Raw genomic sequence first — 20,628 nt, forward strand, 5'->3', positions numbered from 1 at the left:
ACGCTCAGGAAATACTGATATGAGTGAAGCTGCGAGAGGAGAGCTCATTTTAAATATAAACAAAGGGAAAATGTTAATAAAGGTCACTTTGAAATTAATGTATTAAACACAAAAAACATTTGCTTCTACTAAAATATATGAATGATAATTAAACAAAATTATATGCATTATCTATCAAATTCAGAATGCAAATAATTCCTTGACAATTTACTAAGGTAACCATAATCCAAAATATCATAGTCCCGAAAATCGAAGATATATATTATATTAAAACATACGTCATTAGTTTACATTTTGCAATCATACAAAACAATCAAGCATATAGTATATATTGTTTTACGTCAGGTAACTAAAACTATTAAAAAAAAAAAAATTGTTAGTTGAAATAAAATAAATGTTAACTGAAATGACATAAAATTTTAAAATAAAATAACTAAAGATATAACCAATTAAAAAATATGAACTAAAAACTATAAAAGTATCTCAATGAAACTAAAATAGCACTGCTTTATTTGAGTATATTGTACGTGTGCAAATAAAGTCATACATACATAGTGCTGTCAATCCATTAAAAAATTGAATCGCGTTAATAAAAGTCCTGGACTATTATTGAATTATTATTAAGATTTAATAGAAATTACCAAAGTGTTATGCTAGTAACAATTCGTGAAAGACTGCATGTTCTGGAAAGCATCATCTTTATGTAAAAATATCTGGTAAGCATCTGGTAATTTGTTGCTTGCTATGCAATCTTGATTTCATGTGCAAATTAAAATACAATAACATCAAAACACAAGCGCTTGGGGGAAACCATAACGACACAACTATTATCAATAAAACTAGGTTCGTTTGTTTATATTTAGCTACCTGAGCAGTAACACCTGACACAGACATCTGAAGAAAACTTTGCTCTTCAGACACCGAAACAATCCCGACTCTTCATGAGGACTACATGTAATCAGAAATACATGAGCGCGATTTGAGCACATTGCATCCAGTGTCAACATGATCCCGTTAGCTGAAATAGCGACGGATCGGAGGGGCAGGAAGCAGATGGGATTGTGGGATGTTTAGAGGATTAGCCGGCAGCAGCTGAGGCCTCGGGCTTCCCTTTGCATCCAGAGATGATTAACACATTCATGAGAGCACGCTGCTGCATTATTCATCAAAGATTCACCCAAAAACCAGCTTTTCCATCATTAGCTGCATGCATTATGCTAGCTTCGGTGTAATGAGGTGGCAGGCCTTGGCGTTGCTCAGCTTGTGTCAAATATTGCGGTTAAGATGGGAAGGTGTGCCAAAATAGCATTACCTAGCTATTACGATGATCCATGACAGGCAAAAACTACTTAAGCACAAACATTTCCTAGCTCTTAAACAAACAGATGGCCTAGCGGTTTGTGCACAACCACTCGTTTCATTCATTACTCATCTCTCCTCTGGATAAAAACCACAAACGACAAGTCAATAAGACCATTTCTGTACCATATAGGTTATTATATGGACATTTTTTGTATGCATTGCAAAACCAATACTACATTTGCTAAAATGTGCAGTATGTAATAAAAAAAAAAAAAAACACTGCAATACCATTTCCCAAAATGCAATGCACTAAAGCACCCATTTCCAGTGTGACATATGAACTAGAAGTAATATCAAATTCTTGACCCAATATCGGACCCGACAAAAATGGATTTAAAAAATGCAAAGTAACCATATGCATTTCTGAAATGATAACTACATGCCAGTTGCTAAATTAAAAATGCATGTGTAGTAATGAGGTCATGTGACAACTACTTTGCATATGATTCTTTGGAACGTTTTTCATTTAATGCCACTAGATCTTTGCAAAATAGATTCCAATACACCAACAGTAGTGTGCAGTATGTAGTACACTAGGCCTCATTCATGATGCTTGTGCATGAACAAATGTATGTGCAAATCATAAAAAAAAAAAAATTACGCAAATTGTTGCATCCGTTTTTAAAACGTATTTTTATTTAGAAAAGTTGTGGTAAATTGCTTGTAAAAACATTTTACAATAAGGTTTAATTAACATTAGTTAATGGATTAACTATGAGGAACTAAGTTCTAAAGTCACTTTTAAGTTTGTTATATTTCATAAAAAAAGTTATATTAAATAATGAGTAGTATATATATATATTTTTATTTTTTTATTTTTTTTTAATTGATCAAAAGTGACAGTAAAGACATTGATAATGTTACAAAATATGCTTATTTCAAATAGATGCTGTTCTTTTGAACTTTCTAATCACAGAATCCTGAAAAACAAATTGCATCACGGTTTCCACAAAAATATTCGGCAGCAAAAGTTTCAAAATTAATAATAATCAGAAATGTTTCATGAGCAGCATATCAGCATATTAAAATGATTTCTGAAGGATCATGTGACACTGAAGACTGGAGTAATGATGCTGAAAATTCAGCTTTGATCACAGAAATAAATGACATTTTAACAGATATTCACATAGAAAACAGCTATTGTGAATTGTAATAATATTTTAAAATTTTTACTGTATTTTTGATCAAATAAATTCAGCCTTGATGAGCAGAACTTGCAGACTTGTTTAAGAAAAAAATAAAAAAATAAATAAAAACTCACGGCCCCATTAGTTCAATGGACCTAATGCATTAACTAACATTAACCGATTGTCATCTACCAAATATTCTATTTAAATAGTCACACTGAACTAAAAACGGCAATTTATCAGAATGTTTTTAATAAACGAGCCCCTGTCATTTCTCTCAGTATATGAGAGAAATGACAGGGTATGAGAAATGGTATGAGAAATGTAATATGTGCTTTGATATGCAGATGCACGTCATCTTGTTTGTCGAGCATCTTCGCTAGATGCTGAACTTACATGAAGAGTTTCTAGCATTTGATGAATTAACCACAACTATCCAGCACTCGATCGGTTAGATCCATTCTTCAAAATGTCAGCTAAGGTCAGGAATGAAGGATGAACGGGTGACAAACAGATGACAGATTATCTGTCTGGCTTAACCGACGCTACGCTTGAGGAGCTATTTCCAGAGATCTTCAGGAGAGGATTTAGGAGGAGGAGGAGGAGGTGGTCGACGCCAAACACGGTCTGCTCGCTCCTGAGGGAGTCACAGCGGGGGATCAGCAGGCTAATTCAAGCTAGCGGCTAGTCCTCACACACAACTCCATTCAGCAGCGTGACGCGCTGTACAATATCATCAGGATCAGTCATGCTTTAGGACAAAGTTGTAAATGAAAGATTATTTTACAAGACAATAATATTTCAGCCTTTGTAGTTCAAATTTTTATGTTTAGTTTAATGTCTTACTAGCCGTTTCATTGTAATTATGAATTTTACAAGTAATGTGAGTGAAAATATTTTCTTCACCTATTTATGTATTTATTTAGTAAAGTTGGCGTGTGGCTAGTCAATAACACAAAATCATAATACATATGATTTCTCACTACATACAATGCACTTTATAACAAGGTCTAATTGGTTAACATTCGTTATGCATTAACTATCATAAACAAAGTTTGTTTGTTATTTTCACTTTTAACTATTTCACAAAATGGTTTATATACAGTATTAACTTGTAGTGTATATGCATATGTATGTATGTGTGTGTGTGTGTGTGTGTATGTGTATATATGTATATATATATATATATATATATATATATATATATATATATATATATATATATATATATATATATATATATATATATATATATATATATATATATATATATATATATATATAGCCAAAAGTATTGGGTCACCCCCTTCTAATGAACATGTTTAAGCATGTAATGATACCTTGTCTTAAACACAGAGACACTGTCATGTTAGAATAGAAAAGGGTTCTGTCCAAACTGTTGCTATAAAATTAGAAGCACACAATTCCCTAGAATATCATTATATGCTTAAACATTAAGATTTGTACTCATAGAAATTACTAAAGTAGTCAAATATGTTCATTAGAAGGGGGGTGCCAATACTTTTGGCAATATAGTGTATATTTTTGAACTGATACCACAAGCCAGCAGAATTGTAGCTCAATATAAACAAATTAGTCCCAAAAAAATTGTTTATTTATCAGCTTTGCATCATCAGTCATCTATTTCATAACATGATCTTAACCTCTTAAGATAAGAACTAAAAACGAACTAAAAGATACCCTCTTCTATTTATATAATTTTGTCTAATTTGCCTAGTTTATTCATTACTGTATTAGGTCACATTAGCTGAAATGTCTGTTCGAATCCATAATTTATGGAAAATAATAATTCATAAGTGTTTGCTCACTTGCTAAAATGTCCCGTCAAATGTTAAAACTTTATTTAGCAGATGTTTTTCTGCAGTTTATAATAGTATTGTTAAAAAATAATCACTATTTATGATTGCATCTGCATGGTGCTTTCTGGATTTCTGGTCGTCCTTGTGGAAACTCTCTGAGTATGAAATGGATTGTTTCTGTATCAGGGCATCTGTCAGCGGTGTTACCCGATCATCTGTGTGTGTGTGTGTGTGTGTGTGTGTTAGCTCTGTTGTTGACCTGTGAGACAGAAAACCCCTGTAGTCGCAGCATCTCACGTCTGAATAATTCACAGGGGTAAAGTACATCTGCTGTTACACGCTCACAGCGACGGCCGCGTCCTGCTGGACAGAAACATTTACTGGCTACAGCGAATCACACAGGTTTCCAGTGTCAGAACACACACACACACACACACACACACACACACAACATATATCTGATACCACACAAACAGAGAATCACTCCCAGATGCATTAGATTTGATCCATATCTAGCCAACATCAGACTTTTGTTCAACGATAAATGAATCCGTTTTATAGTAGTTTACAGATGTTATGGGATGCTATGATTTTATGATGTTATGAGGGATGTTATGATTTTTTTTTTTTTTTTTTTGAAAGAAGTCTCTTATGCTCACCAAGCCTGGATTTATTTGATCAAAATACACAAAAAGTTAGAAATATTATTACAATTTAAAATAGCTGTTTGAATATATGTGACCCTGGACCACAAAACCAGTCTTAAGTTTAAATTTTTCAAAATTGAGATTTATACATCATCTGAAAGCTGAATAAATGAGCTTTCCATTGATGTATGGTTTGTTAGGATAGGACAATATTTGGAATAATTTGGAAAATCTGGAATCCGAGGGTGCAAAAAAAAAAAAAAAAAAAAAAAATCTTTAAAGATGTCCAAATGAAGTTCTTAGCAATGCATATTAATAATCAAAAATGAAGTTGAGATATATTTACAGTAAGAAATTTACAAAATATCTTCATGGAACATGATCTTTACTTAATATCCTAATGATTTTTGACATAAAATAAAAATCTATAATTTTGTCCCATACAATGTATTTTTGGCTATTGCTACAAATATACCCCAGCGACTTAAGACTGCTTTTGTGCTCCAGGGTCACATCGAGATTAAAGTGCAAAAGTTTTTTGATCATGCATGCCATCGTTTGAATTTACCCAGGCTATTTTCCTAGATAATTATTTATAATTATTCTGCATTTATAATATTTTAAGCCATCTGGATATGGAATAACTCTCATTTAATTCTCTATTTTGGTGCTAGTCTGCAATTACGTGCCCACATTCGGCAGCTGCTCATTGTCTAAATAGGCTTAATTAAAGTGGAAAACAAAACTGCAGCTTTTACAGAGACATAAACATTCAGTCAGCTTGCACAACTAGTTGGTTTGAGTTGGTTTAAAATGAATCTAGTTTGTTTTGGTTAGTGTTCATTGCATCTGTCTTTTCCCCAGTTTCACATAGATGATGTAGTTTCATGGGGTACATATATTCTCTGGTTTGATGTAAATGAAAGAAATGCCAAGTATTCGTGTAATGGAGGGTGTGTCGTGATGTTTGGGATGTTATTGGATGCTTGGAGCCTGTGGTTTCCTTCTCCATGCAAGACTGTCATTTAGAAATGAGAAAAAAAGAAGTATGGTGGTCTGTATTTTTTTTAAAATATTTTAAGAGAAACGCATTGCCATCAGATATTTTTATTTGTATGGAAGAATCTCACAGACATTGTCAACAACATATATAACTCCAGAATATACAACAAAACAAATTTAATAATATCTTGCATAAAAAGGAAGCAATTTTATGTTTTTGCATTGCAACTCTACTTTACTGAGGTTTAAGCACTTTTTATGCCCAAATCCTCATTATTTTAATAATAAAACATATAACAATTATAAAAATGTATTTTTGGCGTAGTTTGGTGTAATGAATTGTGATTTATGTTTCTAATTGCATGATTTAAAAAAATAAATAAACATAACAGGAAGATTTTTGTCACTGTGTTACAGTAATGAGAATTAATTTAACGTGCATAATTATCATGAAAATAAATAAATTAAATTAACATCTTATTGATGTATGACATTTAAAAATTAATGAATGAATGTGTATATATACAATATGTATGTATGCATGTAAGTAAATGTATTTTATTTTAATTTAACCAATTCTAATATAATAATTAGAAATCTAATATAAATGATAAATATAAAAATATATTCTAATTATATTTCTGATATAATTTGCTTCTAAATCCAACGAAGTGCTGGGGGATTTCTGTGTGGAGTTTTCCATGAAGATTCCCAGTGCAGACTGACTCTCTGTTCTCATAGATTGAGACGCTCCAACAGGAAGAGCCGCGGCCCTTAGAGGAAACGCAGCCACTGCACGACACGGACACGGCCTCGGCTCATATTGTGTCCCAAATTAGTTCTTGGCCATTTGCATATAGAGATTGTCGAGCTATCTGAACCTGCATTATTTACCTCCAGCGAGCGTATAGCTGATGTTTCACTTCACTGCCTTTCAATTTGAATTTCTGGAGCGAATGTTCTTTCAGAAGCACTGAAGCTTCACTTCGGCTTGCCTCTTTTGTCAAGGTTTATTTCTTATTCAAAGAATTCATTTTTTTTATTCAAAGAATAACCTCACAGTTGTGTCGTCAGTACAGATGTGAGAATTTCATGCTCTGATCACTCTAACTTCATTCACTTTTACTGACATGTGTGGCTTTATATATATTTTTACTGTATTTTACACTGTATTTTTAATCAGAAACATTACTAAACCTTACTGGCCCAGATCTAAAGCAGTTAGCACTGTCAAATCTAGTCAAGATAAGTATGAAAGATAAGTATGAAATCAGATATTGTGAGTTCAGACCCTCAGTGGGTTCCCACAGGAAATCAGCCTTTCCAATCCCAGCATGTTTCTGTCATTGAGACTAATGAAGTTCAGCCAAAAGCATCCTCACAGCACAGATCAAACATCTCAAGCATCAGGCTGTCTTATCTACATGACCGCGGGAGCTTCTATCGCATGTTGTATGTCATTAGACTGACATGAGCAGATAAGAGACGTGCTTCGCCTCTGCCGTCTCATTCAATAACAAAACCTGCATTTTCCCCAAAGACGTCAAATATACACTGCGCTTTCATAGAAATACAACAACAGAAATAAACAGTCAGCATATGCTGAACTTATAATAAATAATTAGTGGTCGACTGATTGATCGTTTTGCAGATTAATCGGCACCGATAATGCTGGAACAATCAGTTAGTACTGATCAGTCAGTACTGTTTTTATATATTTTTGTAAAAAAGTTCATCACTATTTTATTTAGAGTATTATGTTTATTTTCATTCAGTATCCATTTGAAAGATTATCGGTTGCGTAATCGGTTTATCGGCCAGTGTGGTCCAACCCAGTTATCGGTGAAAAGATTAGTTGTGATCACTCGTTTTATGTTGATTTAATATTTTATTTGATTCCCCATAAAAAAAAAAAAACAACCTCAATGTGTGAGAAATACGAAACCATCTATCACTGATTCCACAAAGCCACAAGCTTACGATACATATTTATGATTTCACACCTCTGGCCTTTAGAGGACAGATAAAGTCTTTCATCCATTTTTTATCCATTTTATTCTGAATTCTTGCTAGAGAGGATCTGCGCTGTGGCAGGTGTGTCAGATTCACTTTAGAGATCTGGAGGAGAATGCAGTGGCTTTCAATGGCTCAGTAGGAAAGCAGCTCTTCCAGGAGATTTCTGGGAAAAAGAAGAAAAGAGCAGCATTCTTCCCTCGGATCAGCTATGAATGCATACCACCCAAATGGGTTTTTCAACGGCTGATGGTATAGATATGGATAGACCTAACAAGCAAGATTGACATTATAGTAGTAAACATATTTTATTGAACTATAAATTAGCATTTTATGAATAAAAGATGTCTATGGGATTTTTTTGTACATTTTTTAAATCACCTACCACAAAAAAAAATTATAAAAAAAAATGTGTCGCCTCAAAGTATTAGCCACTGCTATAAAAACTGCAACAAATAATTATGCAAATTCTATAGACATATTTAAAAAATAATACTACAACCATGCTTAAAAATAATAATGACAAAACAACAAAAGTACAAAAATTGTAACTAAAATTAAAATGAATATAGAATATATAAATGACAAAACAATCTAAATATTAGTGAAAACTACAATAGTATAATATAAGATTAATAAAACTGAATAAAAACAAAATATCACTAGCACATGAGTTAAGTTTAATTCATGCCCATTTTCAAAATAATATATGAAAAAAATTTAATTAAATATGAACAAACGGTGAAATAAAATGAAAAAAGCACAATATTTTCTAAAAAGTCTCTAGACATTTAGTGATTATTTATAAGACTGTTGGTACAGTAGGTTTTGCTGTTGACACAAAGGTTAGTTATAACACTTAAACAGACAAGGTTATCGGGAGGGTTATTGACTGATGCTGATCTTACAATTACCGATATATTAGAATAGAATAGAATAGAATAGAATAGAATAGAATAGAATAGAATAGAATAGAATAGAATAGAATGCTGAAAGAAGCAGAGGCTAAAATCTGCAATCATTAAATAACAAATTAATCCACTGACGGATTCCAACAACGAGCTAAAACCAAGTAGGCCTAAATCAAACAAAACCAAAAGAGCTGTCAAAAGCACTGTTCACTGAAAACAAATGAAACGAAACCACAGGTGATCTGTTTCTCCACAAGTCAGGTGTCACGTCTGGATGGAGACTGATTGTGGATCGCCTCAGGAAACCAAAAATCAATTTAGTGAGACTGACAGCGTTTACTGGCCCACTTCGAGGCATTTCAAAACAGGAACAGCCACAGAACAGAAGCTCAGTGCTTTTATAGGCCTTATCTCGATATTAAAACAGCATCAGGTGGAGCCTGACTGTCAGGGCATCACCGGAGAGCTGGGTGTGCCTCCAACCACCCATATACATTTCACAAACCCCAGAAACAAAGAGTCAGGTAACAGAATGAGCTGCCGCCCATTTGTCCACTGCTTTTTCTTCAGCTCAGGTTGTATTTGCCTGCTGAGTGGCTGGAAGATACAAAAAAAACAGGAATTCTGAGGGATTTCTCCTCCTCCTTCACTTACCCAACATGCCTGAGGAGCTTATGGCTCCCTTGGTGGCGATCAATGAGGGCATTTTCGCATTAGTGAACAAGACCGAGCTTTTCAACATCATTAGCATTCCCCAGGGAGCTTAAGTGACGAAACAGGAGGGCAAGTGAACACAAAAGAGACTAAACTTGAGGTGGAAAGCAGCAGACGCTTTAGTATGTTCTTGCTGGCCTGCTGAGGTACACAGCCAGATCTAAACACTTTTGAAATGCAGGGTTTTTCCACACAATTAAACCAGAGCTGTGCTCAAAATTTAAAATTAACTTCCTGCCTACAATTTTGAAGAAATATAATACAAATGATGCAATGAAAAGCTATTCAAATAGTAGTATGCAGCACTTTTGTCACATGACCTCCTTATTATTGTCCACTGCTGTCCAGTTGCATTATATGCATTAAATGCAAATAAAATGCAATAAATAAAATATAATGCAAAGCAATAAAACAAAAGGTAATGCAATAAAAATAAAATGTAAATCAAATGCAATAAAATACAGTAAGGTGAAAATAAAATGCAATATTTAAAATAAATTAAAACAAAATGCAATGCAATATATGTCGTCCAATGCAATAAAATGCAATGCAAGAAAATAAAAAGATTAAAAACAAAGTAAATAATGCCTTACCGAGACCTCAAAGACTTCCTGAGTGTCATCCAGCATCTGGACCCGGATGGAGATCTGTCTTCCGGGGGGCATGGTGGGGGGCCGCTGACCAGGCTCCAGTGTACTGATGCCCATGCTCTCAGGGGCCCCAAGCCTCTGGCCCGCCACTGAGGGCCGCTCCTCTGGCTCCACCATACTGCTGCAAACCCACCTGACAACACAAATAATTTAAACGTTTATATGAGGGCCAAAACACACAGACTCTATACCATGATATCACCACAGTACTCTTCTCTAAAGCTGGTCTAGTGATCGCAATGGACGTTTACATAGTTTTCCTTTTTTGCAGCTGGAATTTCAACCTTCCGCTGCCCTGGAAAATGCCAAGGAGCATGGAATGATTTATAATTCCTGAAATGTGTATTTCTGCAGTAAACAACTTGTGCTGCTATAGCAATTTCTCACACACGTCTTGATTTTTACCCTCGACTGCTAGTTATCCAAATAAACACAGCTGTTAGTTATGACCAGCTCAAAATAAATAAATAAATAAATAAAAAATGACGACCATTGGTAAAGAAGTGAACCATGCAAATCAACCTGGCAGCAACAGGTCAGGTAAATCTGTGTTTCGTAGACATTTGTGATTTCAATCCCATCTTAATCTATTTTTCCTTTGTTCATCCTTGCTAAAAAGGAAAACAATGGCGGAAAAGGACTCTGAGAAATCAAATCCTGTCCAGACCAGATGCAATGTAATAAAAAAAGCAATAAAATGCAACAATATGCAATGCATTTCAATGCAATGTAATTTAATGCAATTCCATGCAATAATATGAGATGCAATTTAATGCTGCAATGCAACAAAAAATGCAATTCTATGCAATAAAATGTGATTCTTTTCAATGTGATAAAGTACAATGAAATTCTTTGAAATAAAATCCACTGCAGTAAAATGCACTGCAATACAATTCAATGCCATACAGTGTTATGTAATATAATGCAATACAACAAAATGCAATGCATTTCAAAGTGATAAAATGCAAAGTAATACAATTCATTGCATTCAAATGCAATGCAATTCATTGTAGCAGAATGCACTGCAATACAAAACTGCAATAAAATTAAATACAATCCAATTGTATGTTGTATACATGTTTTTGACTGAACTATTATACTTTCACAAAAGCCTTCCTGAAATCAAGGTCTTTAATACTGTAGTGATGGTTTAAAGTTAAACAATAGGCCCATCATCTCTCACAGCTGAAAAACCCAGAGTTTATGGGTTTAGGAAATCATTAGAAAGGGTTTAAAGGCATTAAATACAGGGATTTCTAACCCTAACGAACCAGATTGCACACTGTACCTAGATAATGACTGGGTTATAAGCTTGCGTGGTTGAATGGACAATCATTTTAAGCTTCAACTTGTTTTGAACACATTAATAAGCAGAAATATTAAGGATGGGAAATTCCTTCAACTAAGACACTAAAAACAGCTTTTACTAGTTCTACTGAAACTGTCCTCATGCTAATCTGTCTTTCTAAGGAACTGAGACATTTGGCCACTTACTGTACATCTAAACCCTCTAACAGATGTCCTCCAAAACATTCATTTTAAGTTGAAGTCAGAGAAGGAGAAATGCATAATGTTTTGAATGACTATGTTTGAAGGGTCTAAATTATACAGAATTATATTTAACTGTAAAGTAAACAGCACAAAATAAGTCTGATTTCTATTTGAAGTAGCTGGAGCACTGCTTCCTCCGTTAGGAACCAGCCCGGAGCGCCATTTACCCTCACATAAAGAGTTATACAATCAAATTTTAATAGAGAATTTCAGTGAACAATCTATTAACAGCAACAATAAACCGCAGATTTACAGTCTTTGCTTGTTAGCAATTTGGCAAATGGTCAGACACTGATCTGGAGTTGTTTTCTGCATACAAAAGTGACTATAAACGACGATCCTAAATAAGAGCATAAAACAGTGATGGACCAATATATAATATGACGGATTAATTGGCCGGAATTGACCTGTTATGAGATAATGGCCATGTCTGCACGACTAATTAAATGGATAGTTCATCCAAAAATGAAAACTGTCGTGATTTACATAATTTACATCTAATAACATCTAATATTTTGAATATAAATCCTGGTTAAAATTAAATATATAAAATATATGTACATTTTTAAATATTTTTAAATATAAAATTTAATGTAATAGGCTATAAAGTTTATATATATATATATATATATATATATATATATTAGGGCTGTATACCTTGGAGAACCTGGCGATACGATACATACCTCGATACACAGGTCACGATTCGATACGTACCTCGATACAGAGCTGTCTCGATACGATTTGATACAATGTGACACGATTCAATACGATTCAATAAAAATACATGGGCCAGAGCCAATTAGTTAATGCTGAACACATTTACTCAACAAACAGAACTCTGCATTTTTCTTCAATTTAATGAAGACAAAAGTGCATTATAACAAAGTGCATTTTGCTTAAATATTTGCAACTTTAAGTGCTCTGATTAATTGTACACAAATTGTATTAATCTGGAAATTACCACAAGTCAACATTTAACTTTCCAAGGGTACAGTCTGAGCTCACACAAGCACAAAATCTTCTTCTTATTATTCTTAACTTCTTATTAAATCTTCTTATAATTCTTTTTTGTGACACCATGTACTGCCATAACATATTTCACTATGAAATCGCTTAAATGCTACATCTTGCTTTAACATTTTCCATGAGTTTTTTGAAACTCGCGGGTGCCGCTGCGCCCCCTAATGGCTGGGCGGAGTATCGATACTAAGGGCTAGAATATCGATACTGTATCTTTTTTTATTATATCGGTATGTATCTAAGAATCGATATTTTGAGCACACCCCTAATATATATATATATATACACACACATTTTGTTTTTTAAAAGTATGAATTTATTAGTCATTGAATAGAATTAAGTAGTCATTAAAATAGTTGTCTATATATATATATAGAGTCTATAATCACTCAGTCCATTTTCACTCCTTTTGTCATCTATTTTCTTTGGCAAAGCACAATAGAAGCAAACAGCTGGTCATATTGTTTCTAAAATGTCAGTTACTTAATATATAGCCATCTTGTTTATTGAACTACTGAATAAAAACAATATCAGTGTGTATTCAGTGCAGCAACCCTTGTGCTTGGGATATAAATATTCATCTGCCAGCCTGTTCTCCAGATATCAGCCAATGAAAAACCTGTATCGCTCAACACAAGATAAAAACACATGTAGCTGCATGGAATGAGTTACTACAGGAATCACAGATGGAGAACGAGCCAAACCACGCTATTGAAGCTGATGATATGTGAGGAAACACACACCTCAACGGATAATCAAACGGTGCGTTTGTATCAAAGAGAGATGAGAGACCAATTATCCGCTCATAGCACTGAAAGCTTCTCCTTTGACAAGCTGAGGTGGTTTCCATGGAGACGACACTTTCAATTCTTCAACAGGAACCTCAGAAGTACAGTACAGACATAACATAACAGGAACATGTACAGTAGTGCTTCCTGGTGTTTACACAACACAAACACTGCCACGAGGATTTACATACTGAAACAAACAAAAACCACACCGATGCATGACAAAGCAAAGAATCAGGATTCAATTCTAAATACAAAACATGCAAATGACATGAACATTAGTTCAGCTGAAAAACTGGAAAAAAACAATTATGTAGATTTACTCAGAAACTGCAAGTAAATTTCACAAATAATTACAAATAACACCAAGTAACATTGAACTGTACACGAAATTCGAAGTAGAATGAACGTATTTTCTTGCAAAGCATATTCCAATAATCTTTAAAAAAAAGTAAAAAAAAAAAAAAGTAAAAAAATGTAAAAGAAAAAAGCAAAATGCAAAAAAGCAAAATCAAGTGCAATGCAATAAAATCCAATAAAGAAAAATAAAACAAAATGCACAGGCTACAAAAAAACAACTACATACAATAAAGCAAAATAAAATGCAATGTAATGAAATGCCACTAAATGCAATGCAATATAGCAAAATGCAATGCACAAAAATGCAATACAATAAAAAGCTATTTGATGCAATGCAATCAATGCAATGCAAAGGAATGCAATACTATAAAATAAAAATGAAAAGCTGAAAAAAACCTTGCCAGACACAAAATACCAGACACACTGAAAAACTATTGATGTAGAATTTAATCAAATTCACTCCGAAAAAGTACATTTCTCAAAATTACAAATTAGAAAATAAAAATAAAAAAATAAAATAAAATAGTATTTTCTTGTAAAACATGCTCCATTAATCATAGATTTCTTTTTCTTTAACCTAAAAAAACTGCAGTGTAACTAAGCCACAATAAAAAATAAAAAAAATGGGCAAAGACTGCAGGGCGACAGACTGTACAGACTGAACTAACTAATACTCAGAGGCTTGATCACTTCTCTAACACTAAACAGGAGCAGTAATAAACAAACACATTCCAGCACTGATTGAATCTCAGATGCAGACGCTGAACTCTCATCTGATTCCCAAAGAATCACATTTCTCACCAGCACTCAGATGTGTGATAGAGAGAGACGAGTCTGGACAGGTTAACAGGCATGAGGGGGTTTCTGCATCTACACCGTCAGAAAACCCCTCTGACTCGACCTACATTAACCACCATCCCGAAGACCCACTGATATATCTGTGGCATTATGATAACAGTAGATCTAGAGGATGTGATGTTAATGAGGTTAGAGCAGATCAATAGAGCTTAGCAGAAGTTTACAAAGCTTTGTTCATCAAGGGAACAAGGGAGTGAGGGAGAGCTTTTCTGCAATGGAAGAAGCTGGCTGTAAGATTGACTTTCTGCTGTTTGACATTTTGTGTGACAAAGAGGACTACGTTATATGTTTATACGTTATACGTTATATGATGAAAAGAGAAGCCAAAAACGTTGTTTTTCAAGGGCCACTGTAAAAAAATAAAAAAAAAATAATAATAATAATAATTTATTTGACATTTTTAAATGATTAAATATTATTAGATCTAAATAAATTATAATAAATTACAAAATTATTGAAAAGACAATACACAATCTTCTTAATAAATATTGAACACATAAGCAAATATTTATTTATTAATCTAAATAAATAAAATATTATAACAATTAATAATACACAATTTACTTAATAAAAATTAAGAAATAAAATATATTTATTAATCTAAATAAATAAAATATGATAATAAACCTGTTTTATGCAATTTACTTAATTAAAAAATGAATAAACAAGCAAAAATCTATTTTTAATCTAAACAAATACATAAAATAATAATGATACAAATTATTTTACACAATTTACTTTCACAAATTTCTTATTTTTATTTTTTGTTTAGTTTTTATAAGATGTATTATCCATTGACAAATTTGTTGGTATATTATTGAACTAAAAAAAGGGTTATACCAATTCTGCAAATCACCAAATGGTAATTTTATTGGTCAACACTGATAATCTTAAAACAGCCAGATTTAAGACGATTTAATGGTCTGCCCAATATTATCGGTCCTTCACTAACACTTAGGTAGAGTTACCAACCGATAATCTTAAAAAGACCAAATATTGGCATATTAATCTGGCTAAATGACATATTGGTAAATCATCATTACTTAACCAACCAAACGGAGATAGTTAGCAGTTGATAATCTCAAATAAATATCAGTTTTAGCGGTATTGCCTTGTTTATCGGTTTATCTCTTTTGTTAACGGACCATCTGGGCACAGTTATCAACCAACATTACTGTCAGTTACTGGTTAATAATGACTAACAAAAGCAAAAGAGATTAAAAGAAAAAAACAGAGCAAGAACAATAGACACGAAAAACAGGAGAAGACCGTGAACGGGACAGAGAAAGAACAACAGGCTCCCATGAAGCCTTCAGGGGCCGGTCCACAAGCACAAACACCGCAATAAAGGGGCCCATTCTTTCCTGTCCCGGCCGAAGTTACTGGTTACACACATTTAAACTGAATGAGTAATTGAGAAGCGGCTCCTCTGGGACATTTAAACCCCCTCGGCTGGCAGTTTCATTACCCACCCAAAACCCACTCGTTCAGGACAGAGTCTTGAGAGTCTAATTTATACGTTATCCAATGAACGTCTGCCGCTCTATTAGCAAAGCCTCACTGTACCGGAGCGGCCCGTTAATTACAGAGAGACCGATCATGAGAACAATGCAAGCACAAACGGCAGGGTACAAAGGCCATTAAAACCCACTTACAGAAACAGCATTTGATGATGACAAATGCACCTTCATTATCTTTAATATTCCTCACTCTATCTTTAGCTCACCCATTTTTAACAGGCCTTTTGCAGAAATTACAAAGGAAAAAGCAAAGAAACTCTGTTGTTAGGTAAAGCTTGCGTTTTAACCATGTGCTGGTTTGAAACACACATGAAGAGAAGTGTATCGGTTACTGGTTCGACAGGTTGACCGAGATTCAACAAGCTTCTGCTAATATCATCTCAGAGGAGCTTCATTTATGTTTCCTCGGAGCTCATAATCTTTCCCAAAGGAGATTGGACAAACATAAAGAAGAGGGATCACGTTCCCATAACCGCGTATAGATCAGATCAGCTTCTAATCTCATTTCAGCCGCCCTGAGAGCTGTACAATCAGTGAAACACAACATAGCATATAAAGAAACAATACTACAATTCACAATATGAGATTTTATCTTTTTATATTTTTAATAAGTTGTTCAGAGGTTGCAAGTGAATATACGCTTACACAACAACGTGCCAAAAAAGTTTTATCCTTCACGTTTGTGAAAAGATTTGCGTACAGACAACTGGGGCTGAAACGATTAGCCGACATTATTAACAATAAAAAATTGACGACAAATATTTTTGTTTTCTAATAGTCATTTGATCTCGACTTCCCGTTCTGGATGAATGCTATAGCATTGTTAGCTGGTTGCTAGGGCATTGCTATGCACTGATATCTGCCTGTTGCTATGCAGCTACCACAGCGTCATTATATAAGAGCGCCCTGATGCAGTGTACCTCATCTTTCTATACTTGGCCATTAGCAGGAAGCGTCTCATGCTAACCCGTCACAGTGAATGCTGAAAAACGAGCGAAAGGGAAACCTGTGCAAGCAGGCCACAAATGGGAAAGTTTTACACAAAGTAGGAAGCATGTGAACACAGAAGGAAGGTCGCACACAGATAAACAACTCGTCTGAGAGAAGAAACAGGAAGTACTTCTTCAGCAAAAGCTATTATGTCTCATTAAAACCAAAGTGCAAACCTATTTCAGTAGCAAGACGCAAGATCTCATGCAGGGTAAAACAGGGTATATGGTGCCTTCCCAAACTGTTACTTTATTTAAACACTCTCACGCAAACATCTTTCTTTTTCCATCCTATACAAACACACACACACCCATCACAGAAAACAGCAAACGAGGAACATAATACGAGCAGCGTGGGTTCGTTCCCAGACTCTCGCACGGTTAGTTAACCTGCCTTTAAACTTGTTTGCCTGAAGGTTCCCAGTGTTCATTGAGGCGCACGGAGTGAAACAGAGGCTTCAGTGTGAGACAGACTCAACATACACATCTGAACACATGGATCAACACCGCTGGCGCAGGGACTGATGGGAAGGGAAACTCTGTAAAGCAGACTTTGAGGATGACTCGTTCTATACCGCTTGTAAACATACTAAACGTGTACGATACTTATCATATTGTCTAAACACCAAAACAATACTGAAAATTCGTATTGTGATTAACATACACGACAATGACTGTACTAAAAACAGACAAGTTTTTCTTTGCATTCACACGGATTCACATAAATGACTAAAAGCGCTGTATTAAACGGTGGCCCAGTAGAGCACAACACAATGAAATCACAATGGAAAAACAACGAAATTAGCACAACACAACAGAAACAAGCCTCAACACAATGGAAACAAGCTGCAACACAGCGAAATTAGCACAAAACAACGAAATTAGTTGGTGTTTTGTTGTGTTGTGGAGATTTCGTTGTGTTGTGCACTACTGGGCCACCATAGTATTATCATGCCAGGCCAGTAGTTGGCTATGATGACACTTTGCATGCACACATATGCATTCCTACAGACTGAACACGTAACACGCTAGCGCAAAATGTCACCATTTTCACAAATTTGCTTTTTCGTAGTTTTCACGGAGACGATAACAATATTGTTTCCGAAAAAAATGCACTTTTGAGACCCATTTCCAAAGTTTGTTTTCAGGCACCCAAAACGTTGTCTTGTAAATGAACAGCTAAAATGCATAAAAAGTTATCCGTTTTACAATAGTGATCACCATAGTAAATGTATGTATAATAAGATAAATAAATGTAGTAAATAAATGGCTATATTTATGGCATTAAATGTTGTTTTGAATTTTAAAGATGGAAAATATGACGCTAAAACTGTAGAAATGATGATTACCGTGGTCACTTTGCTAAAAGACTTTGGAAAATCCATGGCAATGTGTGTGCTTACAGTGGGCCAGCAGATTAGGTTAGTCGAGTAATCCCTGAGGTTCAGATGTTAGTAGGTTAAGCTACATTGACTGCGTGTGTGTGTGTGTGTGTGTGTGTGTGTGTGTCTTAGCTGAATCAAGAATTCATGTGACAGGGAAATTCCATAATGTCCTGCACACCCACATAAAATACCACATCATGTGAAAAATTAATAATGCAATTAAGAAAAATGCCAATATTGGTGCTTCTTCTACTTCTGGTTTAAGTCCATACATCAATATCCTGCGCTGCTTTAGTTAAAAAGCAGGCTGAGGGAAAAGCAATACTGTGGTAATCCCATAGTATGGTTGGTGTTTTCAAATAATACCATGGTAGCCTAAGATATTTTAAAGAAAACCATTTGTAAACCAATGTATTACTATAGTACCAAAATTGCAACAAGGTAATACTATGTTTTTGGACAAGGGCCAATGCATTCTTGGAAGTACCTGGGAGTGCCATTTAAATAAACTAGCATCCCATATACTCCCAAGGTACTTTTGCAGGATCAAACAAAACATGGTATTACCATAGTATTTCTGCTAAACGTAAAAGTACAGTAGAGTTCTGCGGAGAAGCACTAGAGTAAATCTTCAGAGGAGAGGAGTGGAAACAGACGATATGACGCGTGGCAGATTTAATCGTGTAGCCATGGAAACCGCTACAATGTATCTAGCGATCGTTCGATTAATCGTTATTCTTCTTCGCTGCCGCCGAGCCAATAAAATAACCCAGAATCTTACCTTTACTGCTGAATAAATACTGCTTGTGTCTGGATAGCTCCGGGACTATGTTGTCAAATGATATCCCGCGGAAGTAACGCGCAGAGCAGCGGCAGAAGTCGCGTTAAGTCGGTTTCTCGGTGGTTATTCGCGGGAACCGCAGCAGTCCACCGTCTTCCCAGACGCCATGACTGAACTGATCCCAAACTGATTTGATACAATAAAACACCGCCTCCAGCCTCCAGCACCAGCACTACAGCCTCATGAATGCCGTGATGGCAACAGCGACACCTGGCGGAGGATTCGAACTCCACCTGCTCCAGTCCTGAGCCGGATTCATTCTGAGTTAAAACTGTACCACGTTTTTGGGCATGCAGTACCATAGTACTCTTGGAGAACATGGGAGTGTATCACATTATCACCATCTGGGATGGTAACTTAAATCAAGTGGTACTAATACACCACATTTCACTTTACCATGGTAGAAAACCACAGTACAGTTTTACAATTCAAGGACTAGGACATCACAAACGATTGAAATAAAAGCTTTCAGGAAGTTAAAAGGCTATATTTACAGTCTTATAAAGCATTGTGATGAGTAACAGTGCCATCAAGCTGTGGACGCATCACTTCCCTTCAAATAAATAAATGGGGGGCGTTCTATAACAAAATTTAAAGGAATTAGGATGGATTCATTTGAAATCAGTCCAAAAATTCCAACATAAACTACAATATACAGTAATCAACATTTGAAGTACATTAAAACCTTTTATCAAAGTTGTTCTCGTCTCAACTTTAACTAATATAGTTCCCAACAAATACAATTTTAATTGCTATAAAAATACTAGATACTACGACTGTAACCAGCGGTGGGTATAATTACTAAATAACTACTGTAATTTAATTACTTTCCCTTAAAAAGTAACGAGATTACCTTCTCTAATGTAATTACATCAAATACTATATAGACTATATTAATACTAGTGCTGTCAAATGATTAATCGTGACTAATTGCATCCAAAATAAGTTTATTTGCGTGTACTATGTATATTTATTATCTATATATAAATGCACACACATACAGTATATATTTCCATAAGTTTATATTCATAGAATTTATATTATATATAAATATATTTAATATATAA

The 20,628-nt window shown here is 34.5% G+C and overlaps 1 protein-coding gene across 3 annotated transcripts in view; it reads right to left on the reverse strand.

Moving 5' to 3' along the window:
- Positions 1-19,689, reverse strand: part of LOC306872378 (FERM, ARHGEF and pleckstrin domain-containing protein 1-like) — a 72,231-nt gene extending 52,542 nt beyond the window's left edge. For 2 of the 3 annotated variants that reach the window (XM_079420897.1, XM_079420895.1), the window contains exons 1-2: positions 19,502-19,678; positions 10,190-10,379 (exon numbers count right to left, since the gene is read on the reverse strand). In XM_079420897.1, coding sequence (XP_079277023.1) covers positions 10,190-10,363 — 174 coding nt within the window. In that variant the 5' untranslated portion in view covers positions 10,364-10,379; positions 19,502-19,678. Of the gene's footprint in view, positions 1-10,189; positions 10,380-19,501 lie in introns of all 3 variants that reach the window. The other variant, XM_079420896.1, reaches the window with a different exon arrangement.
- Positions 19,690-20,628: the final 939 nt, after the last annotated feature.

Source organism: Barbus barbus (assembly GCF_936440315.1).
Source record: "Barbus barbus genome assembly, chromosome: 7".
NCBI classification, from domain to species: Eukaryota; Metazoa; Chordata; class Actinopteri; order Cypriniformes; family Cyprinidae; genus Barbus; species Barbus barbus.